At 41.1% G+C, this 26,972-nt stretch overlaps 1 protein-coding gene across 1 annotated transcript in view; it reads left to right on the forward strand.

Annotated features, from left to right (window-relative positions):
* osbpl2b (oxysterol binding protein-like 2b) overlaps positions 1-26,972 on the forward strand; it is a 65,703-nt gene that overhangs the window by 18,715 nt on the left and 20,016 nt on the right. Inside the window, exons 2-9 of the mRNA XM_060937931.1 lie at positions 4,831-4,969; positions 13,908-14,028; positions 14,240-14,315; positions 14,400-14,534; positions 16,187-16,284; positions 18,907-19,089; positions 19,322-19,429; positions 21,619-21,708. Coding sequence (XP_060793914.1) covers positions 4,933-4,969; positions 13,908-14,028; positions 14,240-14,315; positions 14,400-14,534; positions 16,187-16,284; positions 18,907-19,089; positions 19,322-19,429; positions 21,619-21,708 — 848 coding nt within the window. The 5' untranslated portion in view covers positions 4,831-4,932. The remainder of the gene's footprint in view (positions 1-4,830; positions 4,970-13,907; positions 14,029-14,239; positions 14,316-14,399; positions 14,535-16,186; positions 16,285-18,906; positions 19,090-19,321; positions 19,430-21,618; positions 21,709-26,972) is intronic.

Below are 26,972 nucleotides of genomic sequence, written 5' to 3' on the forward strand. Positions count from 1 at the left end.
TTAAAGTTATCTTTTAACATATCATTCATTAAAGATTACATGTTTTGTGACCTGATGGTAAAAAAAAAGAAATGGTTTTAGGTGAATTTTTAAAAATAAGTTCATGTCCCCATTTCAGTACCCATAAGCTTATTGACTGAAAGGTCAGTGTTAATAATGGATCGGTATTTAGAGGAGGTCAAACGTTCAGTACTGATCTCCAGCTCATGGTAGCTGCGTTAACGCTCCATCGTCTTTCAGCGCCTGCTATTTTGTCGTGTCTGGCTGTGAAGGCGTGTGAAAGTACAATAGGGCCATGAAACAGACACCTGGAGCGCATCATGTGTGGGGTGACTTCTTGTAGAGTCATTTATCTGTGTGTGTGTGTATGAGAGTGGGGAAGCCTGATCTTTGCCCTTTAAAACTGAAAATTAGTTGTGCAGTGACGGTCAGGCTCATCGTTATCAAATCCGAACTCAGTTCTGTCTGTTCAGATCCGAGTCAGCAGGGTTATAATAGGGCAAGTTTGCATATGTGGGGGGCGTCGTGGCTAAGGCGCCATACCATAAATCCGGGGACCCGGGTTCGATTCTGACCCGAGGTCATTTCCCGATCCCTCCCCGTCTCTCTCTCCCGCTAATTTCCTGTCCTGTCTCTACACTGTCCTATCCGATAAAGGTGAAAAAAGCCCAAAAAAATATCTTGAAAAAAAAAAAAGTTTGCATATGTGAAGATAATTATGTATACACTATATTGTTTTTTTGAAGGTTACATGATGTATTATTAAAGGAGAACTGAAGTCATTTTTAAACTTGCTTTATTTCTTAATTAATGTGTTATTCAATTACGGTTTCAGTTTTAGTAACCTTATATCGTGACTCGTATTGGCAACTATCTGCAATTAAATATTATACTTATCGGCCTACTCGATTTTTAGCCGTGTTGAATGTAGTTCGTTTGGTCCACGGCAGGCGTCGCTTATCCACGCGATCTTCACAAGACTTGTGTGAGACTTCGAAACGTGACGTGTCAGCCAGGTGTCATTTTGAAAACTGTTTTCCAAACGAAATATCGCACAAAAACGAGTTTAAATGACGATTACTGCCTACTTTTTTCAAACTTTCCTGATTGTTATCAAAACAAACAACTTCCGGCTTGATCACGTCAGCATTCGAAAGAGAGCGCGCGTGTCTTTTGACAACGTTGGCAGATGTTGGTCACTTTGATTTCCGCTGTACGTTTTACTTCCGTCCTACGACGTCTCGCACAGGTCTCAGCGAATCTCATTTATGGCCATTGCTTTGGCATATGGACTGATATATTACAGAGCATATTTCAAACACTCATAACTTGCTATCGCAGTGACAGAATAGCGATCAAAAATGCATTCCTATATTTAATAAAAATGAGAAGTAGAATTTTGATGATAAATTTGCCTTCAGTTCTCCTTTAAGAGCAGTCCCAGAATTCTGTGTTTTGTCCTTCGTGAAGGGATCAGTTTCTGTACTAGTGTGTTTTCTGTGATTTGTTATAAGATACACAGCAAAGCTGTTTGGGTTGTTAGGCATTCGGGACACGTCTCCTGCAGGGACACCATGTAGCGTTACATCCAAGATAAGACTTATCTGATTACGTCACTTATCACGATGCGGCTCGGTTAATGTTCTGCAACATACCTGTTGGTAGTTTTTCACTGCTGCCATGTAGAACCTGCTTTTCAGCAATTCTAGATCCACTGATCATGAGAGCTCACATTAACCTACACTGTCAATCTGACATGCTCAACCTACAGGTACGTTCAAGCGAGCCGAGCCCAGTACAGTTCACGTGATCCTGGTGTAGACAGCTTAGTCGTAGAACGCATCTCTGGAGAAGTGCTTGATCTGATGAGCCTGCACCACATGATCGTGTCTCCCCTCGTGTTCTGTCATTTGACCTCAACTTGTAGTTAACAATTATTTGCCGAGGGTGAGGTGAGTATCGGTGAATAATAACCGAGACAAAGTCGAAGTTATTATTTAAATAATGTTGGCTGGCTTTTATTCATGGTATATAAGATGTATTCTATTCAGCTAGCATGATATTAAACGAGTCGAAGACGAGTTCAGGACATATCTGCTAGACCGTTAAAAAAAAAAAGCCAGCCAATAATAATTATTATACATACACACACTCTTCATATCAGCCTTCTCGAAGGCCAGCACAAGCTTAACCGTGAGTCAGCGCCGTCAGTACAGCAGTGAGGTCACCTTCCAGCCGGTGTAGCATTCATCAGTAGTGTTAGCGAATGCTAATAAAGAAGTCAAGCCAGTGCTACCGAGAGCTCCTAGCACAGGCTAAAAACCGAGAAACTAAGATTTCTGTCTCCAGACTCTTCTTCCATGCATGCTCGCCACAATGTTTTTTACTCAGACTTAAGTATTCATTTCCCTTTGTACTTTACTGAGTTACTTTTAAAACCAGCATCAACAGCTACACACAGTGGAGTGACCTGGCACTTTGCCGCTAATCCCTTACAAAATCCTTTGTCCTGCTGCTGTTTTGGTGTCTGGCTAAGCTGAAGTCCCAGCTCTAATAGTAACACTTCGCCACTGACACACACACACACACACACACACACACACACACACACTCTCTTCCAGGTTTTCGATGTCTGTTGGTATGTTTTTCTCTAGTAAATATGCATGAAGAATATTTAATGAAGTTTTGGTAGCCTTTCAGGTGTTCAACGCATCATTCTTTTTCCTGGCGGACAAAGAAATGCTTCTGCGCGTGCACAACAGAACTTTTTCTCGTTGGATATTTGCATCAGCTCCGACGTGTGATGACATGTTGTCTTGACAACCATGCAATATCGTAACCCATATTCAACGCTCATTCTCCATCGGGTAGAGTGACGTAATACACGTAGGATAAGTGATATGCTAACAATATTGCATGCTATCGAATCAAATGAATGAAACCTGCTAGAAGGGAATAGAATATGTGTTTTTATTCCATCGTAAAAGTGTCCTGTAAGTATAATAATTAACGGTATTCACTGAGCCTGAGGCGGATAATTGTTTCAGTATAAATACACAGGTGATTATTTTTTAAGACATTTTTTTGGGCTTTTTTCACCTTTTATTATTGGATAGGACAGTGTAGAGACAGGAAATGAGCGGGAGAGAGAGACGGGGAGGGATCGGGAAATGACCTCGGGCCGGAATCGAACCCGGGTCCCCGGATTTATGGTATGGCGCCTTATCCACCTCAGCCACGATGCCCCACAGGTGATTGTTTAAATAAAATTTTTTTTATTTCAAACTTAAAAAGCAGCCTGCGAATGTAATAAAGGCGCACGCAGACTTGTCACTTATCTATGCTGAGTCGCATAAAATAAATCACAATCCCACCTTAGCTTTGAATAGTTTTAGACCAAACTTGGTAGCATCTTTAGTGCTTTTAGGAGCAGGATTTTCTTTCATAATTTGTAGTTCTTCCTCATTTACGGTGACAAATCGATTTGCCGCCATTTTACCGAGTCGCTCGAGGTGATGATGGAGAAATAGTTTGAATTTCTCGACCAATCATTCAGTGCACGCGATTTTCTATAATCACATTTATAGTAATACAACTTATAATATTGTAATTATAATGAAAGTCTGATTGGAAACAGCCAGTCAGATTTTATGCAAAAAATTGTTCTGAAATAAATTTTATTTAAACAGATTTGGGGGGGAAAAAAACCCTCATATTTTTTACATGCAGTGCTGCCACTTTGCTGGCAGACTTGTATATTGTGTATCATGAGAGATCTTTTGTAATATCACTCACTCCGAGCTGACAGAACATATCCATTTCTTTTTTTTCTTTATTTGCATTTGTGCTTGGAGGATTTTTTTTTTTTTTTTTATATGCCTCCGCCACCGTAAGCTGCAGGAGGCATTATGTTTTCGGGTTGTCCGTCTGTCCGTGCGTCCGTCCCGAAACCTTGTGAACGCGATATCTCAAAGGCTAATGAAAGGAATTTCACCAAACTTTCACCATTTGTGCGCTTTGGGACAAACATGAACTGATTAGATTTTCAGATCAAAAGGTCTAAGGTCAAGGTCACTGTGAGGTCAGATGTCTGTCCGAAAACCTTGTGAACACAGTATCTCCAAGGCTAATACAAGTAATTTCACCAGGTCAAGATTACTGTGAGGTCAAATGTCCATCCCCAAATCACAACTTAAGGCTTGTAGTCTACCAGGTGGAGACATCGCCATCGACACCGTTGGCGTCGAGTTCTAGCTAGTTTTTTTTTTTTTTAAATTTAAATCTATACACGTCATTTTAGTGCATGTTGTATAAATAATGCTTCCTTGCTTATCTGGCAACCAGTTATTACATGCATCTTCATTCAATAAATCAGAGGAAGGATTCCTCAAAGACGATGTGCTAAATTGTTTGTCTCAGCAGAAACCACCTCTCAGGGTTTGATTACAGGGATCAAAGCCCAGATACTAGTGACCATGTTCTTTGCTCGTGTTGGCTTATCTGTCCATCAGCTGTAGACACACAGGCCGGTGTGTACTGAGTGGTGATAGAGTCCAAAGATCAGTTCTCTAGCATACATGTTCCAAAATACCTGCCTGAGAGAAAAGATTCGACATTTCCTAAAATGAGTTGTTGTGCGTGTAGTAAAAGTGATGTTTGGAAGCACAGCTTGGGCTCCGCAGCAGCAGCCCCAGGCTGATCCAGCACTTGTGTTTAGTCTTGCATGGTGCCTTCTGTACACCTCTATCACTTTGTTTTTGTTGTGCTATTTCGGTGTGCTTTTATCATCCTGCTGATGCACTTGTGTTCCTGCACGTTTACCATTTTCAGGTAGCTTTGGAGCGGCGTCCGGACCAGTGCAGTCAGGAACATCAGTCAAGCATCCGCGAGGGACCATGTTCTAGTGGCTCGCGGTGGCTGTCCGACAGTACAATGAACAATGAGGACGAGTTCTATGATGCCGTCACAGGTGAGTTCAGAGCGCTCCGTTCTCACTCCGTGCCTGGCAAATGTTCCACTGCTGTGTTTATTATTACAGAACTGTCATCACTCCATTGTGATTTGGAGTTTAGCATGTGGTTCACATAACACACTTCAGAATCGGAATCAGAATCCTGTCAAGTGTGTCGACTCACAAAGAATTTGATTCTGACAGGTAGTGTCTCTCTAGTGATGCAGAAATGGGGAGATGATTATGATGATTAAAAAAAAGAGAAAAGGAAAAAAGAATGAGCGTAAGTTACTTATGTGATATAAGAAAAATGTATATATGTATACATAGTGTACAATATGGACAAGCTAGACATTACACAATATAAATAAATATGCCATATACAATAACGATTATAACAATATTATTATTATAACAATGGTAATCTAATATACCATGCACTGAGAGGCTCTCGTTGAAATTATGGATTCTCTGAGGTGACTGGCATATTATTATTTTGTGAGGGACGCAGCCAGTCTCTGAAGAGAACCCGTAACTATCGGTGCCGCTCAGTGGACAGTAGATTTTTGATCTATATCCCTCATCAAAAAATTCCAAACTAAGTGTTATTCTTGATGTCACAAGATACATTGCTTCATCAGTGGTGGAACTATTTTATGACGTGAGCCATTCTTGGCCAATCCATTCATTCTCCGTAACCGCTTATCCTGTACAGGGTCGCAGGCAAGCTGGAGCCTATCCCAGCTGACTACGGGCGAAAGGCGGGGTACACCCTGGACAAGTCGCCAGGTCATCACAGGGCTGACACATAGACACAGACAACCATTCACACTCTCATTCACACCTACGGTCAATTTAGAGTCACCAGTTAACCTAACCTGCATGTCTTTGGACTGTGGGGGAAACCAGAAAGCATGCAAGACTGTGGGGGATAAAAAAAATATGCCATCTACAATTAAGTTATTCGACAAAATCATGGCATGATACCAAGTTGGCTATAAGCCATGTATGACGGAATAATTTTTTTTTTTTTTTTTTTTTTTTTTTTTTATTCTATCCACATTCACTGGATTTTGAGAAACAGTGTGTTTATTTTTTGCAAATTTGGACTGGGGGGGGGAAACCCACACAGACACAGGGAGAACATGTAAGCTCTACACAGAAAGGCCCTCGTGGGTCACTGGGCTCGAACCCAGAACCTTCTTGCTGTGAGGCGACAGTGCTAACCACTACACCACCATGCCGCCCTCTTGGCCAATTCCTACACGGGAATTTTTTTTGTTTTTATTTTTTTATGAGGGATATAAAAATATGCAATCTACAATTAAGTTATTTTACAAAATCATGGCATGGTGCCAAGTTGGCTATAAGCCATGCATGACCAGATTGAGTGGAATAATTGTTTTATTCTATCCACATTGACTGACTGGATTTTGAGAAACCGAGCATTTTTTACTTTTTGCAGGTTTGATAAATAAGTTTATACAAAATGTCCGACAAAATCATTTCCGCTTATAATGTAAACAAACTGGCAAAATGACAGGAGCAGTTTGTGAAAAATACGATAATTCTTGAAAAAAAGAGAGGTTCTTACTATCATACTTTTCATTCCTTTTTTTTTGTGGTTTGTTTTTGAGTAGAGTTTTTATTTCATCCTTGGTTGGTTCAGCAACATGCTCCGCCATTTTGTTTTTCTCTACTCACGGTATATGAGCTGATATCCTAGTAGTAGAGTAGCCAATCAGAGCGTGTGATTGCTCATATCCAGTGAATGTGGATAGAGTAATTACTATTATATACCATGCACAGAATATACAGTACCTATATTATATACAATATTTCTAAAATATCTGTGTGGTTTTTGGTGTTTTTGTTTTTTGTTTTTTTTGGTTAAAATGCAGTACATACAAAATACAGTATGAACATGGCATAAAAACCAGGATTACACAAAGTGTGAACACTTATTTCCATTGTGGTCCCAGAGACTTATCGCAGACAGTCATGGTTACTATTAGGGCTGCACAATATATCGAAAAAGTATCGATATCGCGATATCATAGTTTGCGATACACGTACCGCAAAAATTACTTAAATTTCGATAAAAGGCACATTTTTCTGTGCCGTCCAATCACATTTGAATGTCAACAAGCGCTGCGGGATAACTCCACCCCCTATTGCAAAACAAGTAAAAGCCTTGTGGTGATGGCGGAAGCGGTAGCAAGTGTGGTGAGAGAAACTTGTGTGAGGAGGAACTGGTTTCCAAAAAAAATAAAAAATGCACGTCTGCTATTTGGAAGTACTTTGGATTCAGGAGGGATGACGTACTGCAAACTCAGGTACTTTGCAAGACATGTAAAACAGTGGTGGGGCGGCTCACTGGGACAAACACTGATGTACAGCAGCATAAAAACATAAAACCGCGCTCTCTCTCACTCTCTCTCACACACACACACTACCTCTCACTCTCACACACACACTACCGCTCTCTCACCCGCATGTGTTAACAGATTGTGTTTGAGTTTATGGTGAATCTGTGTCGCTCACTTTCATCTCCCGGGAGCTGCTGAAATTGCCATTTTGAATGCTTTGTTAATGTAATGTAGTTTTCAGTTTTTTGTTTATTTCAATTTAAGACATTTTCTGCTGTGCTCACAAAAATTAAGAGATTTAAAGATGACTGATGGACACCATTGCAGGTGTAGCCATGTTTTTCCAATAAAAAAATAATGTTGGAATGGAAGCAATGCATTGGGTGTTTTTTTTAAATGCTAGATACAGGGCAGAACGGCGAGTAGAGGTAAGAAAAACATATATTTAATTATCGTGATACATATCGATATCGAGATATTCAGTCATGTTATCGAATATCGCATATTTTTCTGATATCGTGCAGCCCTAGTTACTATACTAAGTAGATATCCAAAATATAATCAATAATAAAGTAATACAAGAAATAATATCAATATTGTATAATAATAATAATAATAATAAGGACATAACACCAGAGTAAAAACTAGAATAAATATATATGAAGAAAATGTAATTATAATGGGGGCGGCACGGTGGTGTAGTGGTTAACGCTGTCGCTTCACAGCAAGAAGGTCCGGGTTCGAGCCCCGTGGCCGGCGAGGGCCTTTCTGTGTGGAGTTTGCATGTTCTCCCCGTGTCCGCGTGGGTTTCCTCCGGGTGCTCCGGTTTCCCCCACAGTCCAAAGACATGCAGGTTAGGTTAACTGGTGACTCTAAATTGACCGTAGGTGTGAATGTGAGTGTGAATGGTTGTCTGTGTCTATGTGTCAGCCCTGTGATGACCTGGCGACTTGTCCAGGGTGTACCCCGCCTTTCGCCCATAGTCAGCTGGGATAGACTCCTGCTTGCCTGCGACCCTGTAGGATAGGATAAAGCGGCTAGAGATAATGAGATGAGATATAATTATAATGAGCAATATAATATGCAGTATATTATTAGTATATATGCCATCAACAGTAACAATATTCAAACTCCTCCTAACACCAAAGCAAACCAGCTTCATTTTTAATCACTATAATTATCCTTTGCATCAACATTATGTTGTAAAGTGTTAGATTTAACACTTAGTTGTATGCCTGTTGAATCATTTTTGGCCAAAAAAACCCCAAATCAAGTTTTTTCAAAAAGTGCCATTTTTGAAAACAGTAGGAAGGGCACGGCTCCCAGAGAGTATCAGTTAATATCAGAGTTCAAAATACCTTGCACAGATGTTGACTGACTCACCTGATGTCTTCATTAGGAAGAAACAGATTGCCGTTATGCTATGCAATGTAAAATATGGAACTCCTCTGCTTAAAAAAAGGCTTTAAAATTTAATTTGTTTGTATCTTCCATCTCTGCGGTGCCCCACAGTTTGAGTCCCTCTTATAGAAAACAGTGTTTCGTAACAGCCGTCTAACATGAGTAATATGGGCCTAGGTGCATTCATAAGTCATTTAGTACAGTGTGTGTGTGTGTGTGTGTGTGTGTGTGTGTGTGTGTGTGTGTGTGTGTGTGTGTTATCAGTGTTTCTTGGAATGACACACGGGTGGAGCGAAGATTAGAGCCGACCACTGATCGGTCAAAGGCAAGTGAACAGACTTCCTGATCGATATCTCTGGTCGAACTCTGTTTTCTGCCAGCTGATCTCTCTGGAATTGTTCTTTTTATTTTGCCATCAGTTTTGAACACCAATTTTAGGTTTAGTTCATTGCCGTTCACCACAAATACAAAACAGTAAACATGGTTGCAAGGGACTGTAACAGGACTCGCGCCCTAACTGAAAATTGTCCCTTATGCTTAAAAGGATATATATATGTGTATATAAAATGAGTGATTCCACGCTTATGGGTACTGAAATGGGGACATGAACTTATTTTTAAAAATTCACCTAAAACCATTTCTTTTTTTTTTACCATCAGGTCACTAAACATGTAATCTTTAATGAATGATATGTTAAAAGATAACTTTAATTTTCTGAGATGTAATAAAAACATATTTATATGCCAAAGTCAGAACGTAACAGAAGTGTTGTGGACATATATATTCTCAATTTTAACAATGTAGAATTACTTTTTGAAACATAGGAAGGTGATGTTTTAGCAAATATAATTAATAAACGTGTGTAGTAGAATAAACATACACATTCTTTCAATAAGATTAACATGGTATATAGCTAGATTGTAATTAATTTGTAACAGACGCGAGATGGACAATCGTAACAGAAGTAATGTAACAGACATCATTTTGGAACTCATAGGCTTGACTTTGGCATATAAATATGTTTTTATTACATCTCAGAAAATTAAAGTTATCTTTTAACATATCATTCATTAAAGATTACATGTTTTGTGACCTGATGGTAAAAAAAGAAATGGTTTTAGGTGAATAAGTTAATGTCCCCATTTCAGTACCCATAAGCGTGGAATCACTCATTCATATATATATATATATATATATATATATATATATATATATATATATATATATATATATATAACATAAACGCAAGTCAAGAAAATATTAGTAATGAAATAATGCTGCAGTGAGTGGTGCATGGAAAATATAATAGAGCTATGTAAATCTATTTTATAGTATACTTTGAAGTATGTAATCAAGTGCTTAAATTATAAAATAACAATGGGAGGATTAAGGAGGCTGGTAATGACATTGTCTCTCAGAAACTGCAGTAAGGCAGTATTAAATGAACTTTCAAGTGTTACTACTTTTACATGAAGATGGCAAATTGTTCCATAAGTTTCAGGTTCATTTGTAGTTATTTACCCAGAATAATGTTCGTTCCGTGTGATCGGAGTAAAATCCACCATCTTCTAGTTCAGGCACATTTCAAATAGCTTTGTTTGTGTTCTAGATAAGATACAATGCAACAGAGCTGAACGACCTAGTATGCATAGTGAAGAAAGATATTTGAGATTCAGCTACAGATTCACAGCTAAAGGTTGAAGTATTTTCATGCTTGTTTGAGTGCACGTGCTTCCATTAATACACCCTCACTGTGTTTTATGCTTATTGCTTCATATGAGAAATAGAGAGAGATAAATGCAGTACATTAACATAAGAGACGTGCTTGATATCATTTTAGAATGGTTTATTTGAATTGGGCTTAACATCCAGAGAAACTCCTTCTGCTTTCATGATTAGAGGTATATGTAGGCATGTAACGATACAATTCGATTCGATTCACGATATATGGTTCACGATTTGATTTTGTCCCACAATATTTTTGTAATTTAAAAAGAATCAATGAAAGTTATTACCAAAAAAATTTGCAGAGTTTTATTTTCCTTTTCTTATAATTAAGTTATTCCACCAACTCGAGCTGTACATGACCTGATAGCTGACGAGATGCGTAGCGCTGAGTTGGCTATAAGCCATGTATGATGAGATTGAGTGGAGTAACTTTTTTGTTGTTGTATCCACATTTGCTGGATTTTAAGAAATGGGGCATTTTTGTTTTTATTTTTTGCGAATTTGATAGATAACTTTTATACAAAACATCTGACAATCGTTTTTGCTTAGAATGTAAACAAACCAGCGAAATGACAGTCGCAATTTGTGAAATTCTATAATAATTCTTGAAAAATGTATTAAAAAAAAAGATATGTTCTTAGCATCAAAGACTTTCTTTCCATATTTTGTTGCTTTTATTTATTTATTTATTTATTTATTGCAATTTTTGGGGTTTTGTTTTCAAGTAGTTTTTATTTCGTCCTCGATTGGTTCAGCAACACACTCCGCCATTTTGTTTTTCTCTACTAAATGGTATATGAGCTGATAGCCAAATAGTAGAGTAGCTAATCAGAGCGCGCGATTGCTCCTATTCAGTGAATGTAATAAACTTATTCATTTTGTTAAATTAATTTTAAAAAACCCTTTTGATTTTTCTTAATAACCAACAATAATTCACGCACTTTTGTAAAGGTTGAAGTAAAAAATTTAATGGCCAATTAACTAAAATATTCCTTTTATTAAAAATGAAAAAGTTAATAACAAAGAAGCCTTTTCTTAATAAACTTTTTTTCTGAACATTTGTATTATGTCCATTTTCTTTACCTTCAGCAGTCTGTAAAAAGAGAGCTCTGACTTCTTGATAAATCTGTTTGTATGTTCAGTAGCACAACAGCTCTTTCCCTTTTTTTGTGTGTGTGTTTGTGAAGCATTAGAGCTGTGTTACTTCCACCTATGCTGAAGTCCGGTGTATTCCCGCTATTGTACTTGCAGCAGACAACCCTCTGCCATTGAAACAATGCAGTCACAACTCGGAAAAGCTAAGAGATTATGTGGTTTGATGATGATCACGATTTTTTTTTTTAATTTCATTGATTTGAATCGTCGTAAATTTGAATGACGATTTAATCGTTGCACAGTATATGGTTATATGACGAGTAGGGGAAGTGACACTGAGCCGTGGTGTGTCATTCTGTTCAGTAAAGTGCTAGTTGATGACAGTAATTGCTCTCAAGGTGCATTGCTGCTAAACAGATGGATTCACATTGTTTAATAAGTAACTGTTCTATTAATTATAAGTCTGGAGATAGTCCTGGAAATCATAAGCGAACAAAGTAAGATGGACCTAGCGTACGTCTGTGGAGCACCCGGTAGCCGCATTGTGCCTGCACTGCCCTCAATGACTCCCCCCTCATTTCTCCTAATTCTCTTAGCAGTCCTTTTGAATGCTGCTCCTTCTGAATGAGCTCCATCAGGATGTTTGTTTGCTTTTAACAGGCCAGTCGAGGACAATAGCCAGGCTCCTGGGTATCATCTTACCCTTCCTCTTTGCCCACGCCTTTAATAATGTAGCAGCGTTGACCAGACTGGCTGACAGCTCCTGTCACTGCTGCGTATACGGAGATTAAAAAAAAAAAAAGATGGATAAATCAATAAAAGGAAGAATCAGACCGTTAAAGCCATATACAGTTTCTAAACTCTTTGTTCCAGTCAGGTTGTACTTGATAACAAAAGGTCGACATGACCCAGCGAAATATCCTTCGTATCAAGTCACTACTTCTGCTGCTTTACACTGAACCTTGGCGCTCGTGGAAATAGCTTTAGGCTGGAGTTTTTGAGGCTGGGGCTTGGTTGCTGAGCTACATTTAATACTAGCAAATGCCAATTAGGGCATTCTTCCTTTTGGTAATACGGGGGGGGGGTGAGTTTAAGTCTTCCTAATTTTCTAAAGGAGTTTGTCATTATCAAGGGTTCTCCTCTGGGAGCCTCTGAGTGAGCTGTGGTACTGCTGTGAGACCTTCAGCTGTAATTAGTTGTGCTTTGGTTTTAGTCCAGAATCTCACAAGCTTTACGTCTCGACAGTGTGTGAGGGAAATGTAGGGAGTTTGCATTACGTGCGTCTGTGCATATTTTCTGTGTTCTCTTATTGGCTGACGTGTCTGTATGAGGGGGAAGTAGGTGAATGTGCACGGTCGGAAATGGGCGTACAGGAGGAGTCCATTTCTGTCCCCCAAGCTACAGTCTACACTGATGTACCCCTTACGGCTCATTAATTGACCTCAAGGTAACTATTGGCCCTTTTCCACTACCCTTTTTCAGCTCACTTCAGCCCGACACGGCTCGCGTTTCAACTACCTCAGAGCAGCACGACTCAGCTCGCTTCAGCCCTGCTTAGCACCCAAAACTCACACGGTTTTGGAGTAGGGCTGAAGCGAGCCAAACCGAGCCGAATGAGGCTGGGGGCGTGAGGAGACACTCCCCTGTGCACTGATTGGTGAGGAGGAGTGTCCTCACATGCCCACACACGCCCCGCGAGCACGCTGGGATCTGTAAACACCGTAAACCTGGAAGAAGAAGAAGAATTACGAATTACAAGAATTTCTGAAGCCTTATGCGCCTCGCCTCATCTATACGCTCTTGCCAGTATCTGTTGGCGTTGTCGGTGACAACAAGCCACAGCACCAAGACCAGCAACACTAACGACTCCATGTCCTCCATGTTTATTGTTTACTATCTGGGTCGTGAGACTACCGCTTAAAAGCTCACTGATGACACTGTTTGCGCCGCCTAACGACATCACGTGACGTCCACCCACTTTCGCTAACTCCACCCAATGTGTCCACCCACTTCCATCCAGCGCGGTTCAGCGCGGTTGTAGTCGAAATGCAACTCCAACAGCCCCACTCAGCCCAACTCAGCCCGGCACGGCTCAGCCCAACTCAGCCGCGTTGGTAGTGGAAAAGCGGCATATGTGGACCTTTTTAGCGCCAAAAAGGTACGTACATGTTCTCAAATAAGTACCTTGGAGGGTACTTCTCCAGCAACAAGCCACTGTACCCCTAAAAGTGCAATAATGCACTTTATTTTCTGAGAGTGTGAGATTTATTTATTTATTTGATCGATTGAGGCATTATGCAACTTTTCAGGCATGTCTGTGTATCTCAGTCTGGTTCATTATAAGGCTTATTTTTGTGCGACAGGCTTGGATTCGGACGAGTCGTGTGAGGGCACTTCAGAAGCCAGTTTTAAAGATGCAGTCGTGGATGCTGGTGCTGAGAAGAACAGTGGCACTGTACATGAGAATGGAATCAAGAAACGCAGGTAGAGTCAGATTCTTTTAGCTAATTTCACCTCAGGGGTGTTGGCCCGTCTCTTCTAAAAATGGGCTGAAACTGTTCCAACTATCCATGCTACACGCTGCTTGATGTTGATAGAAACTGTACAATGTAACAGCCCTTTTTGTGTTTTGTCCAAGGTGGTAGGTTGTTCCACTAATGCTAATGTGGGTGTGATCTTTTTTTTGCCTCCTCAGGTCAACCCTTCCTGCCCCCATGTTCTCCAGAAATAACTTCAGCATATGGAGCATCCTGAAGAAATGTATAGGATTGGTGAGGCCATCAGACACTATGAACTAGTGAGGCTATAGTATGAACTACGAGGCTATGAACCAGTGAGTTATGTTTCTGTTGCAGGAGCTGTCCAAGATCACCATGCCCATTGTGTTCAACGAGCCGCTGAGCTTTCTGCAGAGAATCAGCGAGTACATGGAGCACACGTACCTCCTCAACAAAGCCTGTGCCGAGTCGGACTCCATTGAGAGAATGCAGGTGGACACAAGCGTACAGTCATTTTAGAAGAGCATAAGTCTGTAAAAACTTAGAACGCAGCCTGCGTGTTTTTATTTTTTATTTTTTAAATGTTTACAAGGCTTGAAATGAACAACGTCTAATGAGTAGGAAGCAACGATTCACCCAATTCTCGATTCAAATTTCCCACAGTATTTTTGAAAAAAGGGTTGGAGTAAACTATAATAGCCTGTTAACTAAAATATTCTTTTATTAAAAATGAAAAGTTAATAAGGAAATGTCTTAATACAATTTCATGAACATTTTTCTCTGCTTTTTATCTTTCAGCAGTCTGTGAAAAAAGAGCACTAGTTTTTTTCTTATTAAATCTGTTTGTAGATTCAATCACACAACAGCTCTTTCCCATTGTAGGGGTGTGTGTGTGTTTTCATGGCATTAGAGCTGCATTACTTCTGCTTTGGGTGAAATCATGTGAATTCCTACTGTTACTTTATTGCGGCATCTGCTGTCTAAACAACACAATTACAGCTAGGAAAAACATATGGCCCTTTTCCACTACCCTTTTTCAGCTCACTTCAGCCCGACACGGCTCGCGTTTCGACTACTTCAGAACAGCACGACTCAGCTCGCTTCAGCCCTGCTTAGCACCCAAAACTCGCACGGTTTTGGAGTGGGGCTGAAGTGAGCCAAACCGAGCTGAGTGAGGCTGGGGGCGTGAGGAGACACTCCCCTGTGCACTCATTGGTGAGGAGGAGTGTCCTCACATGCCCACACATGCCCCGCGAGCACGCTGGGATCTATAAACACCGTAAACCCGGAAGAAGAATAATTACGAATTACGAGAATTTCTGAAGCCTTATGCGCCTCGCCTCATCTATACGCTCTTGCCAGTATCTGTCCGCGTTGTCGGTGACAACAAGCCACAGAACCAAGACCAGCAACACTAACGACTCCATGTCCTCCATGTTTATTGCTTACTATCCGGGTCGTGAGACTACCGCTTAAAAGATCACTGATGTCACTGTTTGCGCTGCCTAACGACATCACGTGACGTCCACCCACTTTCGCTAACTCCACCCAATGTGTCCACCCACTTCCAGCCAGCACGGTTCAGCGCGGTTGTAGTCGAAATGCAACTCCAACAGCCCCGCTCAGCTCGACTCAGCCCAACTCAGCACGGCACGGCTCAGCCCAACTCAGCCGCGTTTGTAGTGGAAAAGCGGCATTAGAACCCAGCCTGATATTAATTGCAGTTGTCTTTTTTTTTTTTAATTTTGTCGATTTGAATAGTCATAAATTTGTATTGAACTAAACATTTCAAATAACAAAGCTAGAATATCAACTCCTGAAGCTCTGAACACATGAAGATTTATTACTACTAGACATTTTTGCTAGAGTAGCATGGTGGGGTGGGGTGTAAATGTTTTATTTTATTTATTTATTTTTGTGTCTGTGTAAAAATAAGACATCTGTAAGGACAAAAGCACCTTTAAATATAAAAATGTACAGAAATGGTTAGCTTTGTTGTATGAACTTGCGCGTGCGCACACAACTATATAAAGCATAGATGTATAAATAATTAGCAGTTGGTCAAACTTAAACCAGAGCTTTGTCTGATTCTGCTTTCTTTCTATTTCTTTCTTTCTATTTCTTTCTTTCCCTCATTCCTTCAGGCTGTAGCTGCCTTTGCTGTGTCCGCAGTGGCCTCTCAGTGGGACAGAACTGGAAAGCCGTTTAACCCTCTCTTAGGGGAAACCTATGAACTCACACGGTAAACAATGAAAATATCCACCAGATCGTTTCTAAGACTATAGAGACCAAGGCATTATAGCTAATGTGTATAGGTTTACACATCACTTTGTACATTTATGGTACAGAAATGAAGTGGCAAAAATGTGAGTGTGAACACAAATACGATCTTTTAAAAATAGATTCGAGACACTTGTATGTAGTTCTAAATTGAAATAATATCCAATAATTGGCCCTTTGATCGTAATTAGAATGTCCTGTTGGAATTAACATTTGCACCTCCTTCTGCATGCGCATGTTACTGACTGCAGCATCCAGTGCTGATAGGCAAGGCGAGTTTATTTATATAGCGCATTTCATACACAGTGGGTGGCACAGTGGTGTAGTGGTTAGCGCTGTCGCCTCACAGCAAGAAGGTCCTGGGTTCGAGCCCCATGGCCGGCGAGGGCCTTTCTGTGCAGAGTTTGCATGTTCTCCCCATGTCCGCGTGGGTTTCCTCCACAGTCCAAAGACATGCAGGTTAGGTTAACTGGTGACTCTAAATTGACCGTAGGTGTGAATGTGAGTGTGAATGGTTGTCTGTGTCTATGTGTCAGCCCTGTGATGACCTGAAGACTTGTCCAGGGTGTACCCTGCCTTTCGCCCGTAGTCAGCTGGGATAGGCTCCAGCTTGCCTGCGACCCTGTAGAAGGATAAAGCGGCTAGAGATAATGAGATGAGATGAGATTTCATACACAGTGGCAGTTCAATGTGCTTTACAGAGGTAAAAGCAAAACAGTAAACAATAGAAAATAAAATTACATAAAATAAAGGGGGAAGAAGAGAGAAAGTTCAGTGAAAACAGCAGAATAAAATGGAATAAAAGTTAAGTAAAGTTTAAGACATGTAAAGATGATGATATTTATCAGTTAGCAGAAAGCATCTGAAAACAGCTTGGTCTTTAATGTAGATTTGAAGCTGCCAACAGCAGGAGCATTTTTGATGTCCTCTGGGAGTTGGCTCCATAGCTGTACTGCATAGTAGCTAAAAGCTGCTTCACCACTTTTTGTTTTAACGACAGGTTTTACCAGTAAATGTTGCTGCTGCGATCTGGTAGATGTGATTGGGTTAGGCCGCTGCAACATATCAGAGAGGTAATTGGGCCCTGTACCATTTAGAGATTTGTACACCAGCAGCAATGCTTTAAAGTCAATCTGTAGCTTACTGGAAGCCAGTGAAGGGACCTTAGAATTGGAGTAATGTGCTCTCTTCTTTTTGTTCGTGTGAGAACCCTAGCCGCTGCATTTTGAACCAGCTGAAGTCGTTTGATGGTCTTTTTTGGCAGGCCTGTGAAAAGGCCATTGCAGTAATCAGCCCTACTAGAGATGAAGGCATGTACAGGTTTTTCCAGATCATTTTTTGACACAAGTCCTCTTAGTTTGGAAATGTTTTTTAGGTGATAAAATGACGATTTAGTGATTGCTTTCATGTGACTGTCAAAGTTTAGCTCGCTGTCAATGAAAACACCAAGATTTTTAACCTTGTAGCATCTGAGTAGCAGCTAACTTGGAAAAAAGGAGGCTTGCCAATAAAAACCAGCAACAGCTATGCAGCTAGCACTTTTTACCATCTTTCTCAAGTCATAAACAGCTGAGATCTCAACCACTATCCGGAGCAAATAATCTTTATGATTAGACTTGAAGGCTTTGTGCTCTTATTCAGTTTGCTGCTGCAATAATAGATCGTCTTGCCAATACATCATCTTTATTGTTCATGACTCATGTGGATCGTAAATGTGACGTTCATTTCAAAAATGTGTGTATACAGGTCATTAAATCAGGTTTGTTCACATTAGTGACTGACTGATAAAGCTCTATACTATATGGCCAGATATGACCATCACACCCATATGTGCTTCTTGAACACCCCAGTCTAGGTTTAGTCCACCCTTTGCTGTTCTAATGACCTCCACTGTTCTGGGAAGCCTTAGATTTTGGAACATGGCTGTGGGGATTTGTACTCATTCAGCCACAGGAACATGAATGAGGTCAGGCATTGATGTTGGGTGAGGAGGCCTGGGGTGCAGTCAGTGTTCCAGTTCATCCCAAAGGTGTTTGGTGGGTTTGAGGTCAGTTCTCTGTACAGGTCACTCGAGTTCTTCCACTCTGACCTTTCATGGACCTCATTTTGTGTACAGGGGCTGGACAAAGACAAAGGGAAAACGTAATGCTACAACTCCTCCAATACAGTTGTGCGCTTCCAAATTTGTGGCCGCAGATTGGGAAAGAACCGCATATGGATGAACATTTGTATGACCCTCAATGAATCGCTCATCCTTTCTTAACCCTGATAGAACCTTATAATACAAAGGTCAGGACTTATAAAGAGGAATCTGAACGGCCAAGGCTGAAAGACCAGATCCAAGCCATGAGGCTTGTAATGTGCAATTGGCCCTGCTTTCTTCTGAGCTCTTCTTTGCATCTTTTAGGAACCCATTTCTGTTAAAATTTGTTTCAACGGGCTCCTAGAATCTTATTCGTGTGGTGGTGTGTGAAGGATTTGATGATTGTGTTAACTCCCCATAGGCATGTGTTATTGGTGCAATACATCTTCCTTCCCTTTTCTTTATCAACTGTCTGTTTCTGTTCTCCTCTCTGTCTCTTAGAGAGGATCAGGGCTTCAGGTTGATCTCAGAACAGGTGAGTCATCACCCACCAATCAGTGCATTCCATGCTGAGGGTCTGTCGGGGGATTTCCTGTTCCATGGCTCGATATACCCAAAGCTCAAGTTCTGGGGCAAGAGTGTGGAAGCAGAACCAAAAGGAACCATCACATTAGAGCTCCTCAAGTGAGTCACACCCTGTTAGATTATTGTGTGTAGATAGTGGACTTAAACCCGATTTACTGTCTAACCAAGGGCACATGTGTCAGTGAGTGTATATTTGCTCTCCTGACTGGGTCTTTTCCTGGATGAGGCAGAATATCAGGTTTTTGCTTTCAGACTAGAAGTGTTCTGGAGTTGCTGGGTAACTGGCTGGTCACATGCTGTGTGTGTGTGTGTGTGTGTGTGTTCCTTGCAGGCACAAAGAGGCCTACACATGGTCAAACCCTTTCTGCTGTGTACACAATGTCATCGTGGGCAAACTGTGGATTGAGCAATACGGCACTGTAGAAATACTGAACCACAGGTACACCACTGATTTACTTGCCACATTAAAAAAAATTAGTGTCATGATAACATAAATTGATATGACCGACTTCCACTGTAGTTGCTAAAGTACAAATCTTAAATTTAACTTTGTCCTCTCACAGTTAAGAAGGTCTTTGAGAATTATGCTTGTAATATAATGTGTAGTGACCACACTGCCTTTTCCACATTTGTAGCATTACAACCTGGAACTGTAATGAACTTTTCTGGGATTATATGTCTTGCATCGATACAAAATAAGTCAGAATATTGAAGTGGGGGGGAAATACACTTTGCAAAAAGAAAGAGTGGTGTGAAAAAAGCCGTATGAAATCCAGTTGGGAGACCAACACGTGTAAAAAGTTGTGCTCTGGTGTGACGAAACCAAAACTGCGTGTTTTGTCTTTGGCATAAAACTCTACATTTGGTGGAAAGCCAATGCTGCTCTGATCACCCTTACAGTTTTTACACATACAATGCAACGTGAATAAACAATGTGGGGATAAATATCATCTCATCTCATTATCTCTAGCCGCTTTATCCTGTTCTACGGCCTATCCCAGCTGACTACGGGCGAAAGGCGGGGTACACCCTGGACAAGTCGCCAGGTCATCACAGGGCTGACACATAGACACAGACAACCATTCACACTCACATTCACACCTACGGTCAATTTAGAGTCACCAGTTAACCTAACCTGCATGTCTTTGGACTGTGGGGGAAACCGGAGCACCCGGAGGAAACCCACGCGGACACGGGGAGAACATGCAAACTCCGCACAGAAAGGCCCTCGCCGGCCACGGGGCTCGAACCCGGACCTTCTTGCTGTGAGGCAACAGCGCTAACCACTACACCACCGTGCCGCCAGGGATAAATATCTTTTACAAAAAAGATTGGCGAAAAAGAAAATGCTGGCTACATCCTATCCTGAGAAATAGGTGAGAATGTGGGGAGTTTCACTGCTTGGTTCAGCAGTTGCTGAGACTGATAGCAAGCTTCACATCACAAAGTAGGCAACGAACCATGACCAGTTGGGCGAGACACTTTTTTTTTTTTTATTATTGCCAAGCTTCTCCTCTATTTATTTATTTATTTATTTATTTATTTAAAAACAGTGCTGGGTTTTGACCTAAACTGAATGAGAGACTCCACCAAGCCTGCAGCAGTGTGGTGATGTTTCCACAACCTGCTCCCTGATTGGTTGAATGCATTCCTTTCATGGAGGAAATATTACAAAAATCAGATGGGGGGGGGGGGGGGGGAGTCGCTTTTGTGCACATGGACATTTTGCCTTTTCATGTGAAAGAGTTAATTTACGGAATAGTTGTTTGAAAAAGATCTCCTAAAATAATCTTAATGATAAGTCATGCTGTATGAGTACAGACCTTGAGAGTATCGTGCACACCATGAAGCATGGTGGTGGTAGCATCATGTGATGATGCTTTTCTCAGCGGGGACAGGCAAACTGGTAAGGGTTGGGATCAGAATCGATAGAGTTAAATTCAGGGCAATCCTAAAAGAAAACCTGTTCCAGTCTGCAATAGAGAGGTTCACAGCCCTAAGTACACTGCCAAAGCTGCAGTCGAGTGCTTCATAACCAAGAACCTAAGTGTGTTTGAGTGGTCCACTCTGGACCAAGACCTCAGTCTGGAACGTAACTCTGTGGCAAGATGTGGAAATGGTCAGTTTGATCTCCATCCAGTCTGACCGAGCTGGAGAAATTTTGCTCAGGAAGTATGGATGAAATATCACAATCCAGATGTGGAAATCTAAGTAAAATATCCTAGCAGCTGTAATTGCAGCCAGAGGTGGTTTTACCTATTGATGGATGTCTGTTTTTTTGTTTAATTAACCTTTGTGTCACAAAAATATTTGGTGCCTTCAGTCATTACATGTAAATCAAATAGGAAAATCCCACTTAAGTCCATTTCAACTCCAGGTTGTATGATTGCAGAGTGTGGAAAATTTTCAGAGTGGTGAATTTTTATTTATTATTATTTTTTTGTTGGTGTGTGCTGGTATCATGAATTAAAATAAATCAGAGGTCTACTGTAACGTGCCACACTCCAATGCAATAGCACGAGCAGAAAGATTAGATAAGAGTAAGTAAGTGGGAGTAATGTAGCTCGAGATGCTGTTTGATAGAAGTGTGTGTAATCTCTTGTTTGCTCTGACTGGTTAAACGGACAGTACTGGAGATAAGTGTGTGCTGAACTTCAAACCCTGTGGGATGTTCGGCAAAGAGCTGCACAGAGTGGAGGGCTACATCCAGGATAAAAGGTGAGGTCCTCGGTCTTATAATCTTTGAAAGATTCTCTGTTATTGCCACCCAGATGCTTTCCAATAACGGCACATCCCAAAGTGTTTTATTCCTGTTATCCCTCAACAATTTGCCCATGCTAACAGGGTGTGGGTTTTTTTTTTTTTTATTAAATATAAATCCCCTGCTGGCCAAAAGGCCCGAAGGGGGATTGTCATGGTGATGTCCGTCTGTCCGTCCCAGGAAGGGCACTCGCCTTCTGAAGTCAACTCCTCTCACAATTTTTGGAGGAATTTCACGAAACGTTGCAGGATTCTTTGTTATACGTCGGTACTACGCATATTGTAATTTCGTTAAATTGGGTCACATTTTACCAGAGTTACAGCCATTGATTAACAAAATTTATACTTTGACAATTTCATGAGTGTTGTTTTTTCCTCCTGACATCAACTCCTCACAATTTTTGGACGAATTTCTCGAAGCTTGGCAAAAGGCATTGTTATATGACAGTAATACGCATATTAGGATTTAATTTCGTTTGTGAAAATTTTCCCAGAGTTTTGACCCTTAATTAAATAACTTGTACTTTGACAATTTCATGAGGGTGTACGTTCTTCTGAAATCAGCTCCTCTCACAATTTGTGGAGGAATTTCACCAAACTTGGCAAAAGGCTTTGTTATATGACAGTTGTACGCATATTGAAATTTCATTTAATTTGGGCAAATTTTACCAGAGTTACGCCCTTGATTATTAACAAACTTGTACTTTGGCAATTTCATCAAGGTGTCCTTGCTTTCTGAAATCACCTTCCCTCACAATTTTTATTCCCCGCTGGCCAAAAGGCCCGAAGGGGGATTATGTCGTGGTGATGTCCGTCTGTCCCAAGAAGGGTGCTCACCTTCTGAAATTAACTCCTCCCACAATTTTTGGAGGAATTTCACAAAACGTTGCAGGATTCTGTGTTATATGTCACTAATACGCATTGCAATTTTGTTCAATTCAGTCGCGTTTTACCAGAGCTATGGCGGAGTTGCCAGCGGAGGGGGGATATTGTGCTCTCAGAGCGCTCTTATTACTTAAAGAGTTACATCATACTTGATATTTATTTAGTTATATTTAAAGGTGACATTACCCCCTTTTCTTTTTTTTAAGATATTTTTTTGGGCTTTTTGCACCTTTATTGGATAGGACAGTGTAGAGACAGGAAATGAGCGGGAGAGAGAGAGACGGGAAGGGATCGGGAAATGACCTCGGGCCGGAATCGAACCCGGGTCGCCCGCATTCATGGTATGGCGCCTTAACCACCTGAGCCACGACGCCCCCATTACCCCCTTTTCTACAAGCTGAAACAGTTCCCTGAAGTCGTAATGAAATGTACGTCACCTGCTCAAATACCACAAGGATAAAGCAGCACAGTTTCCTTCCCACCCTGTCTAAACAGCTCTGTTCAAAACAGCTGGTTTGAGTGCCTGTTCCTTTAAATCAGTGGTTCTCAAACTTTTTCTGCCATTCCCCACTTCAGAGGAAGGGTATTTGTCCGCGCCCCACTTGTCCAGCAAAATGGTAAAAAAAAAGAAAAGGTTTTTTTAAGCCAAAATTTTGTTTCACATACAAAACTTATTCATTTCAAAATGCTGTTTATAATTCGTTGGAAAAAGCTGAGGCTTTTGTTTTTCACAGTATTCACATTTCATAGTAGGCCTATTATTTCCAAGAGCACTCTTCATAATGGAGCACAGAGCTAGTCAGCACAGGGATCCTCTTCCTCTCTTTGCTCCCTTGTGCGTCTTTACCTGACAGGCGCCACTCTTGTGCAGATTATGGCTTGTTGACGACAAACATGCAGCTTTCTGCACTTGAGTTTTACTGGCTGTCAGGTGGCCAAAGAAGGCACCCAGAACTTTCCTGTTGGACTGTCGAAACTGAACACACTTCAAAGCAGAGCGACGAGTCGTGCTTGAATTTTTCCCCCTCGCGCTCGCACCGTGTTGACATTGACAGCTGACAGACGTTCGATTAGCATTGGGAGGGGAGTGAGAGAGAGACGATATGGCATGTTTAATTTTGTTGTAAATTAAGAGTGGGCGAGAGAATGACACTCAGTACGTTTACATGCACATCCAAATCGAGCTGCTGTCGGTAATCGAGCAAAGGGTCCCAGCAGGGGTTCCAGAGAAATCCAATCCTACATGCAACTGTGAAATCGAGCTATTGTGTAAGGTGCATTGTGCACCCGAGCCACAGGTGGCGCTACACGCCCCATCGTGTTGGTACACTTCCGGTTGTCGTCATGAAGAAGAGCTATAGTGTTGCCAGATACTGCTGATGTTTTCCAGCCCAAAACATGTTCAAATCCGCCAAAATGCACTTAAAACCTCCCAATCTGGCAACACTGGCAGTTCCGTGTTCAAGCTGTTAGGCTTGCTCTAACAGACTGTATGGCTACAAACTGTCCGGCCCAGACCACTGTTTTGTAAGACAACTTATTTTGCACAATTGTATATTTTTCTAAAGTCCATTTTTTGCTTACAAAAAAATATATATTTTTTTTGCTTACAATTTAACTTGTGTCTTAATAAACACACAAAAAGTTCAATTGTTTTGTTTTTATTGACATTCTTCAGATGTTGGACACACACTCTCTCTCTCTCTCTCTCTCTCTCTCTCTCTCTCTCTCTCTCTCTCTCTATATATATATATATATATATATATATATATATATATATATAAAATACACACACAAATGCAATGACTTGTTTATGTACACAATTCACAGCTGTGCAACAGCTGTACAGATGTATTTGGTGATACAGTAAGTGAGCTAAATTTTAACAGTGCAAACAATGCCACAAAAAGAAGATTCATGCCGTTGTCATGATTCGTTGTCATGCCGACCGAGGCTGTTGTGTTTCCCACTTGTGGTCTCGTCACTTGTCACTTCCAGAAGGGGCAGTGCTGAAGTAAGCGGCTCGACTACGTAGCTCGATAGGGTTTACATGCACTAAGTAGCTCGGCTAAAATCGCATAATCTAGGTCGTGTAGCTCGATTGCGAGAAATCAAGTTCGGTTCAATTTCAGCCGAGCTAAGGTGTTTCCATGCCATTTAGAGTTTCGATTTCAGTCGAGCAACGGCAGAAATTCGATTTTCTCTATGTGCATGTAAACACACTGAGTCAGAATCATGATGTTTCAAGCATCCAAACTGTATTGCGAGTGTGTGTGTGTGCCAGCTAAAATCCACAAGCGACCATGGCGGAGAGAGAAGAACACGGGGAGCGAGAGAGACGGCATGTATTTTATTGTAACTGCTGTAAGAGTAGCGAGCGAGATAAAGAGAGATTTGCCATCAGAATCACTTTTCAAACATCCAAATCATCGGCAGAGCAGAAGCCAACTTCAAGCCCACCCCTAAAAAAAAGCCCAAATGAAACGCAAACCGCGTCTTCACAAAATTTAAAGAGATCCTGATAGCGATGAGCCAGTCCTTCATTGTGAACTCTAAGGAAAGGTGGCCGGTGTAAAGAATGCAGTCGAGTGCAGATCCTGTATAATGTTCTTTAAACATGTTTAGGACAATCACTGAATACATTGTGAGTGAATGTGTTAACTTAATGGCAAAACAGAAAAGTATTAAATATGCAAAAAAAAACCTTCCGATGTCCCCCCCCGCAGTACCTCCGCGTCCCACTGGGGGGCAACCGACCCACTTTCACTACGTTCACACTGCAGGCTGAAGTGACTCAAATCCGATTTTTTCGCCCATATGTGACCTGTATCCGATCTTTTATTGACAATATGAACGACACAGATCCGATTTTTTCAAATCCGACCCAGGCCGTTTGGATATGTGGTCCTAATTCCGATTCCTATCCGACCTTTTCATATGCGACTTCAGTCTGAACCGCCAGGTCGCATTCATCCGACTTACACATCATCAACAAGCCACAAACGTCACTATTGTTAAGTTGTTAATGAACTCGGTGTCGGTGAAGGAGCGAAGCACATCTACATCCCACCATTCCTGGCTGCGACTCCGCACCCACACGTTCCTTTGAACGGAGGTTGCAGTCACTACCCCGCAGAACGCCTGAGCCAAAACCCTTGCCCTCTTCCTTCTCAACCTCCTCCTTAACATCAGGCTATTGTGCATGTTCTGGCTCCGTCGCAACAACAACTGCATCATCGCCAGGTACTCCATGCTGGCTACTGTCATACACAGGAAACTTTAGGTTACTTCCGTAAACACTGGCCATGCTCACTGCGTGTGACGTCGTCGTATCCTGCAATGCGCATGCGGAACACTTTTAGGTCGCTTTTCGTTCATACTGAGGATCACATACAAGTCGCATATATTTGTTAATGTGAACGACCTCACAAAAAAATCGGATTTCACAAAAAAATCGGAATTGAGCATTAAGCCTTGCAGTGTGAACGTAGTGTTTGAGAAACACTGCATGATAATGAGCCACTGCTCACCCCGCCCGCCCTCCTCTTTCACCAGCCAATCAGGTAGCACTTTCCTCATTCACAAAGGCAGTTCTAATGAGCTCCTCTTGTGACACAGAAAGAGGAGCCACATCTGAACAGCTTAATGGAGCGCATGTTTTCTGAAATAGGCAGCCCAAAAGAAACTGACTGGGTGTCTTATTTCAGAGTTTGCTGGTTGGTAGACACTCCAGATCCCTAAATGTTTGTGCATAAGCATGAAAAAGTGAGTTTTTATAATATGTCCCCTTTAATATGGTAAAACGTCCACAAAAGTTCTTGTCATCACGTATGATATAATGGCTATAAACAGCTGTTTGCTCTGCTTTCTTTCTGTCTTTTTGCTGGAAATGAATAAGATTTTTAAAAAATGCAACAACTAGCAGATTAATATAAACCTTATAGCTGGAACTGCTGTCTTAGCTGCTGTTAGAAAATTAATCAGAACTGAGCATTTTACAGCCCCGTACTTAAACATTTCAAGCAGGTTTAAATGTGACACAGAGTCAGAAGTTTCAAATGGCTGATTTGTTTAGAAACCAGATTTTAGGTAAAATAAAAAAAATCCTGGGCTGTTTGTGGGGTTTACTGTCTTCCGATCAAATGAAGTCTCAGGCTTTAAAGTGCATATCACGGGTAAATTCAGGAGCAAGATCAGTGTAATTCTCCTATTTTATATTAAACTTTGGTCAAATATCTGTCACATTCTGCATTCTCTGCAATTTTTTTACCTTGCGCAATACCAGAAAATTCAGTTGAAATCAAGCCATTTGAGTCGAATTGGTCCGCCTCTGAAAA

The sequence above is a fragment of the Neoarius graeffei genome, chromosome 13 (assembly GCF_027579695.1).
Source record: "Neoarius graeffei isolate fNeoGra1 chromosome 13, fNeoGra1.pri, whole genome shotgun sequence".
In the NCBI taxonomy this organism is placed as follows: Eukaryota; Metazoa; Chordata; class Actinopteri; order Siluriformes; family Ariidae; genus Neoarius; species Neoarius graeffei.